Genomic DNA, 18,268 nt, shown 5'->3' with positions numbered 1-18,268 from the left:
AAAGACAGGGCGGACCTTTTCTAACATCTATAAACTTAAGGTTGCAGCCATAACTTTTATGAGTAATTCATTCAAAAAACGCTATTTTCTAGAAACTCTTGGACTTTTTTCTTGCTCTGAAAAGCGCATAATTTTTTTCAACCTTCAGCCTTTTTCCAAAAACAAAGACTTGAGTTTTTCTATCCAGCTGCTAAGTGGTTTTGGACAGTAAAATCGCTGTCCTAGTTTCTACGCAGGATATTGTACGAGATTTATACATTTTTTACACAACCCGTATGTTATATGTTCATGTGTATCGTACTTTCGTACCAGTAAAGGTTGTTTTAAGCTTCATTCATATAAAGATAAGGCATTTTATTGCCAAGGAACATACTATCAAATCCCCAAAAAATATTTCAGGAGAGGCAACACATGGCAATAAATTAAATTGGGACGCGACAAGGTATTGAACCTAATAGATGCACATTATATTAGTTAATTCTTAAGTTTAATAAACAATACACAAAAAATGTTCAAGATTCACGGGCGTAATTCCAACCTAGATAATGTAGAAACGACAGATTCGAAGAGCATTATTGACGAAAGAGGGAATTTAAAAGTAGATTCTACTTTAAGTTACCTTTTTCCAGCAATAAAGGGCAAGCCCGCAATATTAAAAAAATTGCGATTTTGAAATTTTGTAACGTTACATCTTTGATGATAACACATCTTACTTGCAAGCCATTTGAAAAAATTAACAGCATATTTCTCGAAATTTTAACTTTTTGGCATTACCAATTGCTAGTAGTGTTGGCCCATTTTTGTGAATACCTTTTAGAAATGTAGTAGTCTTTGACACATCTGCTACCCTTCACAGTGTTATTGCATCCTTTTATCGAACACGACAAACAGCTTGTTCCAAGTCTCTTCCTCGATTATGTACAGAGTTCTTAACTAAACTTGCATTTTATTTTCAAACGGAAACGCACTTGTTTCTTCAAGACTCCGGTTTTTTCACAGCTTTTTCCAAATGACATAGACCATGTTACATTGAAAGAAAAAAATTGCGAGCCAAAAAGTTTAGAGTACGATTTAATAAAGAATCGTAAAATTTTTTCTGAATAATCAGATTCGCTTTGACAAGAATCATTCCCTAATAAAAGTGGCATAGCAACAGAAAAATCATGTTTTGATAACTAGTTCTACTTAAAAACTCTTATATATTACGAGACACAGGTAGACAAGGTCAAGACGAAGTTTGGTTGCTTTCCAACGAGTTAGGTGTTGAACTTCTTTAGGAATCCTAGTAAAATCGCTAGGAATATACTTTTAAACAGAAACAAAAACAATTGTAAAATTGCAACCAAAATTTCTGGACTTAGTCTAATATTATTAAAAGGAGGGTAGCAGTAGCAAATCAATAATTTTTTGTATGTTCCAATACACACTAAATGCATGTAATCAATATGAATATTATCAAGTAACGAATGACAACGTCCTGTACAATAGATCTTACGCCGTTTTTGTGATGATGATTACGATTGGGTCGTTGACGAAAAGAAAAAATCAATTTGAAGAGAAACATATAAATCAGGAAATGTTACTTGACCTTACTTAGACCTTAATTTTTCCATTTCGTAACACAAACGGACCACTTCACCTTTGTACATTTACGCCATCCATAGAAAACATTATGGTTCTCAATGTTCAAAATAAATGAAGTTGTTGGGGCGTCGCATCTCATTCCAATAACAAAAAATTATTTTGTTACCCTCAAACAAAATTCCAGAGAACTTTAATGTAATAGCTTCTTCTTGAAAATCTCCTAGAAAAATGTTGACGTCTTTGGGTTTTCCAGGGCCATGGTATCCTGCCATGGATTCCTGCCAAAAATACATGATACCAACCAAAAAATAAAATAGGTAAATAAATATGTGTGGTGATTCACAAAAAACCACTTGAATATAATGGGGAAACTCGAAATCTGGTATTTGTCATAAGCAAGTTTTTTGTCATGGCGCCTTGTGGTATAGGTTTTAGGGTACTGCCTGGTATAGTTAATCTGACTTGCGCAACTTTTTTCTAAATAACAGACACCACAAGGCGTTCGCGTTCTACTCACACAACTTATGCTTGGCATAAAACACGATAAATCATTTAAAAATTACCAAAAGTTCCACAATACTGGGGCCAAATTTCGCAAAACTACTTTTAGATGTTGAAATTACATCAATATTAAAGATCAACTTTAACATGGTCGGTGTTTGGATTCCCAATGCTTTCAATGCAAAAGAGATTTTCACCAGTGCAACTTCTATTCCACAATGAAAATATCTTCCAGGGGGCATATTATGTCTTAAAATTAATTTTCCCCCGAGTTGATCCAAGGAGAGTGGAAGTTGTCCTTGGTAGATAACTTAGCCCAGCAAAATCATTCAGAATGAGCAGTAAACTTGTAGCTTGTGTGTGTGCGATACCACTTTCCACAACCCACTCTCGTAATTTGTGTGTTGTATATTCTTCCAATTCCACAAGTGTAAGATCACTACGAATCTCTAAAAGAAAATGAGGCATAAAACAGTTAATACAGCAGTTTCTAAAGTAAAAAGTAATGTACCTTACGAGATTCACTTTTTTGTTTATATAAGTTTCTTCGTCTAGAGACTATAAACATCATTCACTATCATCAATATAACATTTCATTACGTAACACTTCACTAACATCAAACTCATCTTCGCTATCTGGTTCACATGCACATATGGACACAATTTTTATTAAAGGATCACTAAACCGTAGTAAAAAATAAATGTAAACCTTCATGAAATGCTGACTCATAAAAGGAACTCAATTATGAGTTAAAAATTACTCTTAACAAAATTACTAAGTAACTTGTCTTGATGACATTAATGAGATGTTTTTATATCTGACAGTATCAGTATCGTGATCAACAGTATCCTAAAAAATAGATAAAATTTAGTACCATTTTATCTATTTTTTAGGACACTGTTTAAAATGGGACAGCGACCAAAGTGGGAGCGGTCTCCCCTATAGTATAAGCACTTCAAATACATTTTCATTCTTAAATTACGATTTTTATGTTTCCGTTAATTTTTCACTGGGCTTTTTGGCACAACTAATACTTTAGTAGAAACAAACCTCTTGTTAAAAACCTACTATTAATTTGTTTGGGGTAAAATGACGATTTTCACTGAACTACTGCTCTCATAAAGCCCTTTCGAAAAAAATTTCCGTCACTGATTGTGCCTCGGGCAGAGAATTTAGTTCCTTTTTCGGTCGCTAGATGGAAAAGTTTAGCCAGACGTAAAAAATCTTTGCCTTTGGTTGCCTACGTTACGGGCTTACGGCTGTCATCTGCCAAGTGTTTATCAGAGAACGTAATCGCTTTATTGTAATACCACGTGTTAGGTTCTGTCCCGGTGGAATGAAGCCACCGTAATTGTATTCAAGGGCTGACACGCAAGGAACAACCGTATCCAGGGGAAGCGTACAGCAGACTGCCCTTGCCGGCCACACCAGACGGGGAGGGTAGGAACCGACACGCCACCTATCATGACTCGTACACAACAACCCCTCCCAAGCTGTTAATTCACCGTACGTCGGAAATTAACAGCTTACACACATCAAAAGAATCCAGCTCAGACAACACACAAACACAAAGATGGAACAAGAACAAATACACGCGCCCCTCGATACAAAAGCTAAATGCGAAACTATGACGGGGTATACGACAATACACAGACACTATTATGCTGAGATCCTTTCAGACATCGAACATGACAGTACGTTTCCGGACGCGCTCCCCCCGACGCAAAGGCGGCGGGGCGGTGTTGATTGCGCTTCCGCTATGAGGTTGCGGGGAGGCTGAGCTCGTGTCGGCTGGCACGCTGTCGTCGCTTCCGGGATCCCCAACGCCGCTACTCGCTTCCTCGCTGATGACGTCTTCGACGGGCCCGGCCACAGCCACCATTGGTCGCAGCAGCCGACGATTGCGCCACAAGACACTGCCATTGGCGAACTTGATGCGATAACTCCGGTAGCGCCCGATACCGACGACAACGCCGACTCTGTCCCAAAATTTCGACTTAGGATCGCGGATGCGGACGTTAGTACCGATGGAGAGAGGAGCAAGTGAGCGAGCGCTCTCATCGTACCGGAATTTTACGGACGCGTCGATGGCCGCCTGCCGCTCCCGCGCCTCCATCACCGACTGCCAACTCGTTGCATAAGACGTGTGATGAGCTGGGATGATTGAGCGCAGGGAATGACCAAAAACCATTTCCGCGGGTGATAGGCCGTTCTCCCTGGGCGTATTTCGAAACTCCAGCATACCCTGGGAAAATTCGTCCGATGCCACACCGGCTGGTGATATTTTGGCCATCAGATCCTTCATCGCGGCCACGGCCGCCTCCGCATGGCCGTTACTTTGCGGGTAGTTGGGCGTTGAATTTCCCCACACGACGCCCCATTGCCGTAGCTTGGTCTGGAAACTGTGCGCTTCAAATTGAGGGCCGTTGTCTGAACGGAACCTGACCGGCACTCCCAGGTCGACGAAATTCTCGATGACTGCCTGGGTGACTTCGCGGGCGGACGGATCGTGGCGCCATTGATGGACCACTGGCCATCCGGAGAGGCGATCAGCATACACCAGGACATGTAGGGGGCCGAGCTGGAACAAATCGGCCGATACGTCTTCAAACACTCGGGTTGGTAAAGGGTCGCGCAATAGGGGCTCTTTCTGCTGGCGCGGGAGTCGCTCCTGACAATTCTGGCAGCTCTCCACCAGGGTAGTGATGTCGTTGGAAATGCCCGGCCAGAACACCGTCTGCCGAGCCCGTCGTTTCATCCGTACAATGCCCTGGTGGGCGGCGTGTAGTTTCCGCAAAAGATCGCGGCGGGCCGATTTTGGGATGACGATACGCTGTCCGAATAACACCAGACCGTCGTCCACCGACAGATCCTCGCGTATCTTCCAAAACTGGCGCACGCTCTGGTGGGTCTGGTGTCGCGGGACTGTAAATCCGTCTACAATTGCCGCGATGAGTTCCGCGTAGTCGGCGTCGGATGCGGCTGCCACTCTAAGGTCGTCCAGCATGGGGTCCGGCAAATGTGGAAGCTCCACCGCGGCGTCAGGCTCCACCACGTCGTCGTCCGATCGAGTCATCGCATTGACATGGTGGACGATGACGTGTCTCACAAATGTTTGAATTTCGGAACTCGTACCTTCATCCTCCGGGGTCGGATCGTTCACCGGGGCTCGGGAAAGAGCGTCTGGAATTGCGTGATGGCGCCCTTTACGCCACGTCGTCGTGAAAATGAAGGGGGAAAGGCGCTCTTTCAGGCGCTGCAGCTTCGGATTGTCCACCGCGTCCAGCGTGTATTTATCCAATATCGTGACGAGTGCCTGATGATCGACGACGAGCTGGAATGTGGGCAGCCCCAGGAGATACAGACGACACTTTCTCATCGCCCATTCCACCGCTGCCAGCTCGAGCTCCACTATAGCGTAGCGGGATTCGGTATCCGTGCACCATCGGGAATTGGCGTCCACCAGCTTCCACGTAGACCCGTGTAGCTGAAGGAGGACGTAGCCCATACCGTTCTTACGAGACGCGTCCACCTGTAGGGACGTCTCCAATGTGGGATCAAAATGAGCCAGGATCGGTGGTGCCACGAGAGCTTTTTTGACGGCTGAGAACGCACTGTCGTGATCAGTAGTCCACAAAAAGGGCGTCTTAGTGCTGAGGAGAGGCCGCAAGGGGGCCTTCGCCGCCGCGACGTCCGTGGAGAATCCAGCAAGCTGCTCCACCAATCCCATAAAAGAGCGGAGCTCTGTGATGTTAGTTGGCTGTGGGAAATCAGAGATGGCTCGAAGCTTATCCGGGTCGGCTGAAACGCCGCCCTGCTGAATTTGAAATCCAACCCACTGGACCTGGCTGCGGGCAAAATGGAATTTCTTGAGGCTGAAGGTAATCCCAGCGCTCCTGGCCGCCGACAGCACCGCACAAACCCCGGCCACGTGCTCCGGAAAGGAGCTGTCGAAACGGAGTAGGTCGTCGACCACCCGGACGGTATTGTTGACGCCTTGAAACGCCTGGTCAGCACGGCGGTTGTATTCGTCACCGGAACTACAAAGGCCCATTGACGCCCGCAGGAACTTGTATCTGCCCCACGGCGTCATAAATATGGTTAGGTGTTGCGACGATGGGTGGAGGGGAATTTGATAGTACCCATTTGCTGCATCGAAGGTTGTAAAAAACCGGGCGTCACCGGAGATCTCGGCGACTGCATCGCGTGGCGTACGAGTGGGATGCGTCGGTCTGCGCACATGTCTGTTCAACCTGGTGTGATCTACAACAAGTCGCAGTGAGTTGTCTGCTTTCCGGGTAACGACTAGTGGCGCGGCCCAATCCGACGCTTCCGTCACCGGAACAATAATACCTTTAGCCTCGAATTCGTCGAGCAAGCGTTTAACCTCCGGGCGATCGGCAAATGGGATGGGCCGGGCACCGTTGACGTAAAACGGCTCTGCGCCGTCCTTCAGCTCAATGACCATCTCGGGTCCCTCCATACAATTCAGCGATCCCGATTGATCGAAGACATCGGTGAATTCCTTCGCGATGTCGCCTTCTATGCGTTGGATGTCTTCGGCCGTGGGCATCAATGGAACCAGCCCCGGGTAAATGAATGGCTGACTACGCGGCGGGATAGCGTCGATGGCGCCGATCCGTGTACTGAGCTGCTGCTTTTTCCACGGACGCGGGTAATTTTCATGAAGAATTCCCAAGCCGACACAATCATACCACGACAGCAGGAGCCCTTCGACGTCTGGGCTGAACATGATTGTGATACTGGCGGTCACACCTTCATAGTCGGCCAGGTAATCCTTTTCTCCCACCACCAGCAGGGGGGTTGACTTGTCCGCCATTACCAAGTTGAAGGTGGAAGATGTGAGGTCCTTTTCGGATAGCCCAAGTGCACGTAACACGTCCAAGCCTCCAACAGTAGCTTCGGCCCCGCCGTCCGGAATAGTTTTGTTGACTGTGGTAAGTACCTCACCAGCCGCATCACGAAGCAGTAACGGGATGGTAGGAGCGGGCCGATGCCGCCTGTGTGCGCGGACGTTGCCCACCACGATGCGCTTCATATGCACCCGTGAACGGTCGGTATAGTCGCCTTGCCTGGGTCCTCTTTGGCCGCCACCACCGCCACTAGCGCCGCCGCCGGCCGTTGCATCTGTCTTCGGCTTTTTTGGGCAACACGGGGAGAAATGGTTGTTTTCGCCACAACTGTGGCACTGTTTCCCAACGGCTGGGCACGGCTCTCCGTTGCGATGCGCCGAGCGACCGCACGATCCGCACCTGCTGGTATCTGTCGGTTTGAACGAACGCTGGGCCTTCGATGGCACATACGACACCGTCGGCGGATTACTTAAGGATTTCTCGTTCGCTCTTGCTGACTCCTCGCTGCGACATATATTGATGGCCTGTTGGGCTGTTGGAAACGGACTCAGGGCCAACAATTTCCTTTTCGCGTCTGTGTCCCGAATTCCCGCCATGACGCGGGTCGTCATCCGCGTGTCCAGACACGTCCCGCATAAATCGGCCGCCTCCGCTAAGTTCCGTAAACGGATGTAGAAATCATCGAATGTTTCCGCCGCACTCTGCTCACATTCTTCGAACGCGACTCTGTCTAACGCGATATTTCGCTTCGAACGTATGTAAGTGCTGATACGATCGAGTACATCGGTCGGAGATAGCGCCGATGTTGGTAAAATTCCAAGAGCCACTTCCACGATCTGCTGCATCGCTGGGTCGAGAACCATCCTGAAAGCGGCCATCTGCTCGGCCACTGGATAAGTAGCCAATTGGTTTAGCTGGCAAAAATCACCCCAGCGATTTCTCCACGAGCGTAATTGCGGGAGAGAGATGTCTGCGTGCAGTTTCTCCAAGCCGGACGGATCGATCCGGCGTCTCTGCGTGGCACCACCACCGCCAGCGCCGCCGCCTCCACCAGCGCCACCGCCGCCAGCGCCACCGCCGCCAGCGCCACCGCCTCCTCCTCCACCAGCGCCACCGCCTCCTCCAGCGCCACCACCTCCACCAGCGCCACCGCCGAGTAATGCTTGAAGCTGCTGGGCAATGCCGGTGAGCTGTGCCGTCATCTGGATTTGATGTTGTTCAACCGCGTCGATGCGACCCGCGGTCGCTGTGGCTGCTGCCGTAGCGGCCGCTGCTTCGGCCAAGGCGTCCGCTACCGTCGACATGGCGGTGTTCCGCGAAGAATGAACTGGCTCGGGCTGAACGGATCCCGACTTCGTGCGAGACGACGATCGTAAGTTGTGGTGATGCCCGGGGCGTGACATAAAATAATTACACCACACGTCAAGCCCACTGTCACGTGAAGCTAGTTCACACGGCCACGATATAAACACAGTGAATGTGGACCGTGCGGGAACACCTGGCCACTGAAGATATAAAGAAGATCACAAGGCGGCCGCCGCCGTCCACAAAAAAAATAAAAAAGCCGTGAGTAAAGTAAAGCGTCACGCACACACAAAAGAAGACAGGCGATGAATAAACCACGAACAGAGAAAGGAACGTGGTATTCGAGAAAGCAAGCACACTTTCCACAACAAACCTCGGAACAGTACGAACACAGGAAGCCAAGATGGCTGCCGACGAGACACTCGCCTTGGCTCGAGAACAAAGGAAGCAAGATGGCCGCCACCCCAACGCGTGTGGGAGACAAAGGACGCACCAAAACTACACTATACTGTTCCTCACGGGCGTACTCAATTCCGAAAAATGTAACACAAATACCTCTACACGATGAGAACGAGAGGTAAGTCCAACTGCGCCATGTTAGGTTCTGTCCCGGTGGAATGAAGCCACCGTAATTGTATTCAAGGGCTGACACGCAAGGAACAACCGTATCCAGGGGAAGCGTACAGCAGACTGCCCTTGCCGGCCACACCAGACGGGGAGGGTAGGAACCGACACGCCACCTATCATGACTCGTACACAACACCACGAAGTAAGATTCGTCTGCTTGGTTGCGTCCTGTTAAGGAGTGTTGTCCCCCTATAAGCTAACCGTAAGCCTGCTGAGACCAAGAACGCAAGTACTTCTGCCCCCCCCCCCCCCAATTCCGTTTCCACAGTATCACACAGGCCTTATGGAAATACGTGTTTCCTTTTTTTTATTGTATGAATGAAATTTGTGTTTATTATGAAATAAAAATATGTTTATCTTTAAAAACTGCTCTTTTTGACATATTTTCATCGTCGATCGCCTTAGCGCACCTCTATTTCCAGTAGTACTGCAGCCATTGCAAGTGGCTCGCGTCGCCGCATTTACGATCACGATTGAAATAGTAGATTGTGGAATCTTTTGTTTCCGTCAAAGTGCACAATTGTAATGGCTTGACTCTCAGGGACGTGCCAAGCGAAGAATTCGTCTCCCATAAGCTTACACGGGAAATTTATTCGAACGGATTGCCAGTAGAGGGTTTTTAGAAGATTTTCATGAATCCAACCAATCAGAGAGACGAATTCTGACGAATCTGAATCCGGATTCTTCACTTGACGCGTCCCAGGTGTACTTCTCGAAATCCAAACAATACGATGGCCAAAATAGGTCTTTCTTTTCTTTCTCAAAAGATGTGGAAACTATCGTTACTGGAAAAAAGCTTTTCGTCGAAACCCCAGTGACATAACGAAAAGAAGTAAGCTGTGAACATTATTGTTGCGTGTTTTTCGGCCGCAATTTTTGTAAGCTTCGCAGAGGTCATACAAATCTGTCAATGCCTATAAAATCACGAAAAGTTAAAATGTGGGTGTTAAAATATTTGTTATTACCTTCTTATTTTATTTGTCTCCCAGTTTTCGAGGGCATCAAACCAATTGTTCGCCAATAAAAGAGGTGTCCACCCGTTTCGGCACTTTTTTCGGCACTTTTATTTTGTCGTTTTCGGCACTGACTTTGTCGATTTTGGCACTGTGTTTATCTTTTTCGGCACCGCCGCCAGATTTAGTTCCAGGCGTCATGTTTTTGGCAGGGTTCCCAGGCGTGTGTGTTTTTCCATTTCGGCACTATGTTTTTCCTATTCGGCACAATTGTATTTATTTATGGGATATTAATAATTTTATTGAAAAAGAGGGTTCAGTGAAAGAGGGGTTTACCTGCCCCCCCTCTCCAAACGTCACCACGTTTATCCTCATCTCCTATGTCAACGGTGGTATGATGGTCAGCCGTGCTGCCAGTACTAAGGTTCAAATCTCTGTAAAGTCGAGATGGAATTTTCAGAAAAAATTAATTTTTAATATTTCGAATTACAGCAGCATCAGATCAGTTACTCCAATGTTATGCGGTTACATGTTGCATTAAATAAGTCAATGTCTCGGCTAATGGATAGCGAGCTACAATTCAGACCCATGCTTTCCCTCTCGCTCCTTTGTCGGCTGTTGTGTAGTGGACATCAACTTGGGCTTCCATTCCTAGGGTTTGAGGTTCGAATCTTGATCAAATCGGAAAGGAAAACGTAGTTTAAATTTTTGAAAAAAATAAATTGTAAAAAAACTTTGCCAGTCGTGATGTATCGCTTGAAGCTCTGGGTCATTTCTATCTTCTTCCCTCCACAGTCGCGGTCGTGAAGAGTTACTTCTCCATCTTCTATCAACTTCTTGAAGCTTAATAATTTTAATTTATCAAAAATCAAACTTAGTTTTCCTGATCGACTTGGCCGAAATTTGAACCTCAGTCCTTTGGCATGGCAGCACGGGATGCTGATCATTAGACTACCGTTGATATTATGATAGGTGTGGGTAAGACATTTAATTATGTTATGCAAAATGTGACAGCATGATATGGCAGTCACTGCCGTCAAAAACTGCTATATTATGGAAATCTCTTTTTCGACTCGACTGAGATTTGACCTTAAATCCTTTATCATGTAAGCCCGTGATGCTGACCATTAGACCATTGATGACATTTCCTGCCGTTCAAGCAATGGAAACTCAAATTCCATGCTGTACCCAAACACTGTTTTTATTGTTACATTTGGCACAGAATTGGTGCCAAAAATGGCAAAAATTGGTGCCAAAACAGACAAAAATTTTTCATGTTCGAGGAATTGTGGTTTGCATGGAGTGCCGAAACGGTTGAAGTTGGTTTCATATTTGTCTTCCGCGTCTTAGTGGAAATATCCAATAGCGTCGGATGCGGATTTAGAGAGAACTTGGGCAGCGTAAAAAAACTCGCATTTTCTGGAAGCTGTGGAGGTATGTTTGGGCATTGCCAGTTCTAAGAAACGACGTTTTTGTGAAAGTCCCGTAAATTTATGTTTCAATGGCGACAGTCGTCTGCTTTGTGATGTATGTTGTGATGTGTTCTGCTGTTTTTTCTTAGAACTGGAAATGTGGGGTTTCAGTTCGAGTTACCAAAATCTGGCAACTTTTTAGAAAGGGACACTGGGTTAGTCACTTTTGTAACTAGTCGATGTTCCTCCTTCATCTCTTCTTCCGTGGATGGGCGTTCTCTGGGCAGTGGCGTGTACCGAACTAAAAAAAGTCGATTATTCGAAAGTTCGAGTCGGTTTTTCGACTTCGACAGAGTAATAGAGGGTAGGGTACCCTCTATTACTCTGGCCTTATGGAGAATTTCGACAGGGCGACGCCACCATACCCTCTATTACTCTGTCGAAGTCGAAAAACCGACTCGAACTTTCGAATAATCGACTTTTTTTAGTTCGGTACACGCCACTGTCTCTGGGTATTTGTTCTTCATCCACCATCTGTTTAGCCACCACTACGTGCTCGCTGTTTTTCACATTGTTTTCACTTTTTTCTACACTGATAAATACATGGGCAGTAACCATCCATTTCTTGTCTCTTACAAATCTTTTGTTTTTTAAAACGTCTGCCAGCTCCTTCTGTTTGCTCCTGTGCTTTTTGACTTCGTAATTGAGCGCGGATGCGTGGCGAATCACCACATAACGTTTCAAACCACACCGTTTCTGACCGGTTTTCTTTCACTTTCTATGTTTAGGGAAAATAAGTTTGAGAGAATATTACATAAAGCGTAATTAGTGGTATTTCTGGCAAAGCTGTATCGTCATCAACAGGTACTGTGGTCAACTCTCTTCCGATCCTGATGTTAGTTTGGCTCCACAACTGACTACCAAGAAAGTTGCAGAAAGCGACGTTGATCCCATCCAATTACAGAAAATCAAAGACATACTAAAGAAATTACCGACTGATTCTTCCAAATATTCATCGATCAACAATTTATTCCAATGCAATCTCTTTCTTCCGTTGAACTCTCCCTTGAGAGATGAAGTGATTGGAGATGTAATGCCCACAAAACGTCTAGCCAAGCGAGCAGTTGCTTTAAAAGCATCCATCAAGCTCCGCGAACTGAAAGAGCTCAACGACAATCACCTTTTCCCAATGCCACGACTGAATGTGATCGATGACGAATTGTCAACTGAAGATAAAGAAAATTCGTCAGCTCCTCAACTAAACAAGGAAAACATCGCAGTTTACAACCAACGTCTCCCTGGCTGTTTTTCCAATTGCCGCCCTCTTCCTGGACAGCAGTGCTTCGTTAATGCGATTGACTTTACGTTGATCAAGCCTTGCCTTAGAAATTTAAAAATGAAATTTGAATCCCAATTTTATTTTTTAAATTTAGGTTGTGTTGGTGGTCACCTGGTCGGGATGTGGTTCCAGTTTGATAGTGACGGATCCGGTCTGAATTTCCCAGACGCGGATGACGTCGTCGGCATCAACGGGAGCAAACAAGTCGGTGGATTGCGGATGGAAAACTAAGATGTTAGTCAGGTTGGTGTTCTGAGCCGTCGAGCTTTTTAGAAAGTGAAAATTTGCATTAGCTAAGGAGTTTGGATGCGCTGGCGTTTCATTTCCGGGGGTTGGTGGTTCGATTGATTTCGGTAAGATGATGTGTTCCTGACGTTGAAATAACAGCCACACTGTTCTCGTCCTGTCCAGATTCAAAAGACGACCCCGACCGTTGCTGCATCGCTCTCCGGCTCAATCTCTGCCAAAAAAAGATAAAGAATAAGAAAAGAAAAATAAGAAAAGGTAAGTCGTTTTCGTCAGTGAGTCACATCTCAACCGCTCAAAGACTTTGCACGCAGCCACTTGCGTCGTCTGCTACTATCTCTATCTGCCGCCGTGTGTTGGTGATGGCGAGGCCGGCCATCCATCACACGTCTTCGACACTATTACCGTAGCCAATAGTGTATCCAACTAAGAAGAAAGAGGCGACTGATGGCAGTTCACCTCAACAGCAACTTCTTGCTTTACTGTATAACTTATATGCATTGGTGCGACTTCTGGCTGGTCAAGTTGTTGCATTGCTTGTGTGTGCTTGCCGTGTCTGGGTATCTCTGCTGGTGCTGCTGCTCGGCGTGAGTCGGCTTAAAATATTTTTCGAAATGTTTCTGAAATGAAACCAAAAATTATATTAAAATAATTATTGATTCATTCTTTAAGACTTACCTTTAAGTTTTCTTCTAGAAAGACAACGAACTCTTCTTTTCCAATTAGCTGGTGTTCGATTAAAAGTAAAGCTTCTCTGAAGTTATCAATAGTCATCATATCAACCATGGGCAAAGATTTACTAATTGATTCCTCAAAATGATTCGAATGGTGCTTTCGTACATGTAAGGTCATATTAGCACACCTTTGATTTAAATCTGGACAGAGTTGACAAATATTAATGCAATGTTGCTTTCGTTTAGCACGCGTAGATTTTTTCAGATCATAATTTATCACACAATCAAATGGATCACCCAAATTGCCATTTAGCTTGTAAATCTTATCTGATTTTTTTTTTTAATTTAAGCAGTAAACAAAAAAAAATTATTATCATTTACCATGATATCTTAGCATTTCTCTCCTTTTTTCAATCAAATTGTTGTCAATGTTCCGTTGCCATATATATGCATCCATCGATGATGCGACAGAAATTTTTTTAAACATTTCTTTCACATCGGGGATGTGGTGGTATAGTGGATTAGAGCGTCAACGCTTTAGAAAAAAGGCAATGAGGCTCTGGTTTCGAAACCCAGCTGAACCCGTCAAAAACCTGTAGCGTCGCGCCGTGGAGAAAGGCAGCATGCATAACACAGGGATCCTTGATTGCTTTCAAGGATATGACGTTAAACATACGGTGATGTGTTTAATCACATCTTCCAAATTGGAAACGAAACAGCGTCATTAGATCGGGATTGAATTCCTGCGATAGTGCGCTATATAAATTCATACATACATACATACATACATACATCATCATCAGTGCGCTATTCAACAAAAAATATTATTGCATATCCCTTAGGTAACGTTTAATTTATAATAAATACCAAAAAGCGAGCAAGAAAATCATAACGCATTTTTATACCGTAAACAAATTCAATATAATAAGTTTTACTTCCATTTTTAATCAAATATGTCTCGACTTCACTCTTTAGATCTTCTATTTTCATCCAACACTTTGAAATCTAACAAATTAATAATAATTATGTTGAAATAGGCCTCAAAACAAACCCGGATGCAGTAAAAACGCGCTCTCATTTCTCTGCAGCGCCAAAAGGACACGGCGCGCAACCAAAATCTCTCACGTGGGGGGGGGGGGAGATTTAAAATAACCAAGGGAAAAAACATAAAATATAACCCCCATTCACTAAACAAGATGCGTTTAAAGTCAGACACACGTAAATTTGTCATTACTGGAAGGTAACAGCAACGCCATATGCTGTCAATTGCATCAAAAGATATTTTTAAATGTATATAAAATAAAGAAGGGGGGGATTGGGTTTCCATTTTTTTTATCTAGACACGATTTAGCGATTCTCAAAAACAAGGAACACTTGACCCCAAATCACATCGGTAGCCGCCGTAACTTGTAATAAGGGAGGGGGAATAAAAACTATATCAGTTTAAGGCAGCAAGTTGATATTTTATAAATTCCAGGAAATGTAGGCAGTGAAACATGATAAAAAAAACGAAACTGATATTTCACTACATCTAACCGAATTAGCACGCGTTTCATTCTTTAACGCTAGAATACCCGAGTAAATAATTAAGTGAACACTTACCTTGACTTCAATTGATCTTTCACTTTTCCGGTTTTTTAGGTAATCCTCATAACTCATAGGTATTCCAGACACCTTTGTAGAATATGTTTCCAATAACTTATGATCACCAGATGTAGAACAGGACGCCATGTTGGCACCAACACAACTTCAGGCAAGACTAATTACAGTAATTTGGCATAAACACTTGATGAGTCACTGCAGGTACGTCACAGTGGGTGGAAGCGAACACTAAAGTGATCCAACTGGTCAGTAATTTAACACAAGTTGTGTAGCTGCATAAGTAGTGCAGCTGGATGAGCGGGCGTCTCGAGGAAAATGATGGAGCACAAGGTTGGTTGATGGCCCTCTTATGTCATGGAAAAAGGACAGCCTTGGCTGATGTATCTCCTAGAGATGACCACACGATTCTGTGAAGATACTAAAAAAAACGAGAAATTGATCAAATTAAACATAACGCGAATGGGGATTTAATTTGACGCCATAATTTTGCCACAACGTGCTGGTGTTTGATGGCTGCCACTGATGATTTTTACGTCAGTTTGACAGATAACATACCTACATCAGTAGGTATATATATAGTGAAATTATTCACAGCGTGTTTTGAAATTGGATTAAGTGACCCCAGCACCACATTTGCAAGTTCAGACTCTTCTGACGATGGGCTTGGTCTCAACAATAAAAATGGGTAAGAAGCAACCAGCAACATCTTTGAACGAAATGAACCACTTTCTAGAACTTTTGGGATATCATTTAGTATGAACTGGTATAAAGGAGAAAACCAGTCTGAACTGATTCAAAGCGATTTGGGAGAAAAAGGCAATAATTACAGTTGAGTGACCCATTCGGTCAAGCCGTCTAGAGGAACAAAACTACGCTTAAACACTGGGGAAAAGTTTTTACCTATAGAATTTGATGATTTCATCTGATGTAATAGTGGGTGAAAACAATTGGTAATCAAATTTCACTGTCAATAACTCAAAAAAGAACTAGACAAAAACCTCCTCTAAATTCAACACAACTTTATCGGACTTCACAATCTTCTTTTGTCTACTACGGGTAACTCCACGCACAAGCGACCAAGCAAGGCTGACTTGGCCTTGGTCTTGGTCTGATGGGATTCTCGTTGTTTCTCCGACACTGAGATGGCTAAGTGGGGCGAAGGAGATCCATGATGGATAGTTGAAGAGAGGCCAGGTTAATAACAATATATTTGTGTTTTTGTATAAAATTCGATGTATCGTTAATGCTGATTCTTGTTTTGTTTCCCCTTTTTTGTTTCATCAGATGCCACAAATGTCAATAACTGGCACTGGTAAGTATATCTACCGGAACCTGCTTATCTGGCAGCAATTTACTAATTATACCATTGTTTACAGAACAGAGAAGAATGCATCCCAGTGTTATAAAGATAAGATTGATGAACTCTTAAATGGCCTGGAAATAAATGACATAATTGGTAATATTAATTACAATATGTTAAGACTCAAAAGTTTTACATCCCACATTTCATATGTATTACTTTATGTTTATGTTAAACTTTGGTACATACTAACAAATCACCATTTCTAATGCACCACAAGTTTTTTATTATTAACGATGAGCTACTTTGTTCTGGGTCTTACAACTGGACTTCACAAAATGTCACTGGAAACAACGCATCTGTCATAATCACTAATGATCCCTCAAGAGTGTTTAAAAAGTTTGGTTTGGAGTTTATTGGAGTAGCCAAGAAATTTGTGTGTGATTCAAGAATGACATCAAGAGTTTGATAAATAGCCATCTGCCTGAAAACGTTGAACTTTATCCCAAAAAGTGCCGTCAGTCCATCACAAATATTTGGAAGGAGTGGCATTTTTCCATTAATCCAAAGAAAACAAATAACAATATTGAAACTATGCTCTCCGAAAGGTTAATATTTTCTAAATAAGGTTAAATTTGTGTGAGATTAATTTATGCTTTTTGATGTAGGACTGCAAGAAATATGGCATGCTGGCGTTCAAGTTTCCCGAAATATTTAACAGAACTGGCTTGGAGAACGTTGTGCAAATGGACGTGGCTTTCCGTTTTTCCTCTGATTGGAGCTGCTCATCTCGATTTACATAACGAAACTCTATTTCCCATTCGCCGTCGACACGAAACTCGCCATCTTGACGTCAAAAGTCATACCTGCCATTTGCCAATTTCCTGTGGTTACCCGAGCCGGTGAATTTCAAGTCAACTTGTGCGGAGCTGATTCAGTCATCCTTGACCAGAGTCAGCTAGGAAAACTGGAACGATTTCATCAATTCGTCTTCCAGGATGTTCTCTTCTTGTGGAAGCGACAGCTGGATTTTGACTTGCTGGACTATGACTTGTAGTACCTGGTGGTCCCTCTGCAAACGGAAAACGATAAAATTGACTTTCCCCTCGTTGAAAATATGATCAACGCACCAGCAATTAATTGGGAGAAACCGCCCTACGCTGGAGATCATTTTATCTTTGATTCAAGCCGGCTCATCGATTCGGTTATTGTCCCGTCTTTTTATCCGTTCGGAATGGCGTTCCACTGCTGTAACATTCCACTGTCAATGTTTTCGCCATCAGCTTCCAGTGTGCACATAGTTATTTATTTGTTGCCCTATTTTCAATCTGTTTCATCGTCTAAAAATCAGCCTAAATGATGGTAAAAAATAAAGTCAGCAGCTGGAATTTGTAGTCAGACACCGAGAAAAGTTTCGTTCTTTCGGCGGGCAGTGCGATTTCAACTCTGTTTCTTCCTGATCACGTGGTCGATTTTTTCTATGAAAGACGGCCACTGTTTGATGCCGTCCCGCTGCTGCTGCTGTTGCCGCTCGCTCACCAGAAGGTGGGTTGTTTTTATAGCGTGAGACGTCGGCAGAACGTGACCGATCCAGTGGCACAGCTGTGTCGGCTCAGGTTGAACATCCAATTCGTTCCTCGTCACCTGTGCTGGACCCCTACCTGTTAACGTGAGACAATCATAAAACATTTTAAATTTCTCAAGTTACAAACGAATGGACTAAATGAATCATAAACATTCAAAATAATAGCTCCAACCAACATTTCCAGTAAACATTTAGACGGCGACGAATAATGAACGGATATTAAAGACGGTGGTCATTCATTCTTAACAATGGATAGATGTAATGC

The 18,268-nt window shown here is 44.0% G+C and overlaps 2 protein-coding genes across 2 annotated transcripts in view; one reads left to right on the top strand and one right to left on the bottom strand.

Annotated features, from left to right (window-relative positions):
* Positions 1-18,268, top strand: part of LOC124312357 (collagen alpha-1(I) chain-like) — a 1,404,094-nt gene that overhangs the window by 208,156 nt on the left and 1,177,670 nt on the right. The gene's annotated exons all lie outside the window — the stretch shown is intronic.
* Positions 3,762-8,264, bottom strand: LOC124310730. Its single transcript, XM_046774685.1, has 2 exons — positions 8,066-8,264; positions 3,762-7,849 (listed from the first exon to the last, which is right to left on the bottom strand). The coding sequence occupies exons 1-2, from the start codon at positions 8,262-8,264 to the stop codon at positions 3,762-3,764; spliced, it is 4,287 nt and encodes a 1,428-aa protein (XP_046630641.1).

The sequence above is a fragment of the Daphnia pulicaria genome, chromosome 8, assembly GCF_021234035.1.
Source record: "Daphnia pulicaria isolate SC F1-1A chromosome 8, SC_F0-13Bv2, whole genome shotgun sequence".
In the NCBI taxonomy this organism is placed as follows: Eukaryota; Metazoa; Arthropoda; class Branchiopoda; order Diplostraca; family Daphniidae; genus Daphnia; species Daphnia pulicaria.
The sequence above is the reverse complement of the archived record's forward strand: the minus strand, read 5'-3'. Positions and strand labels throughout refer to the sequence as shown.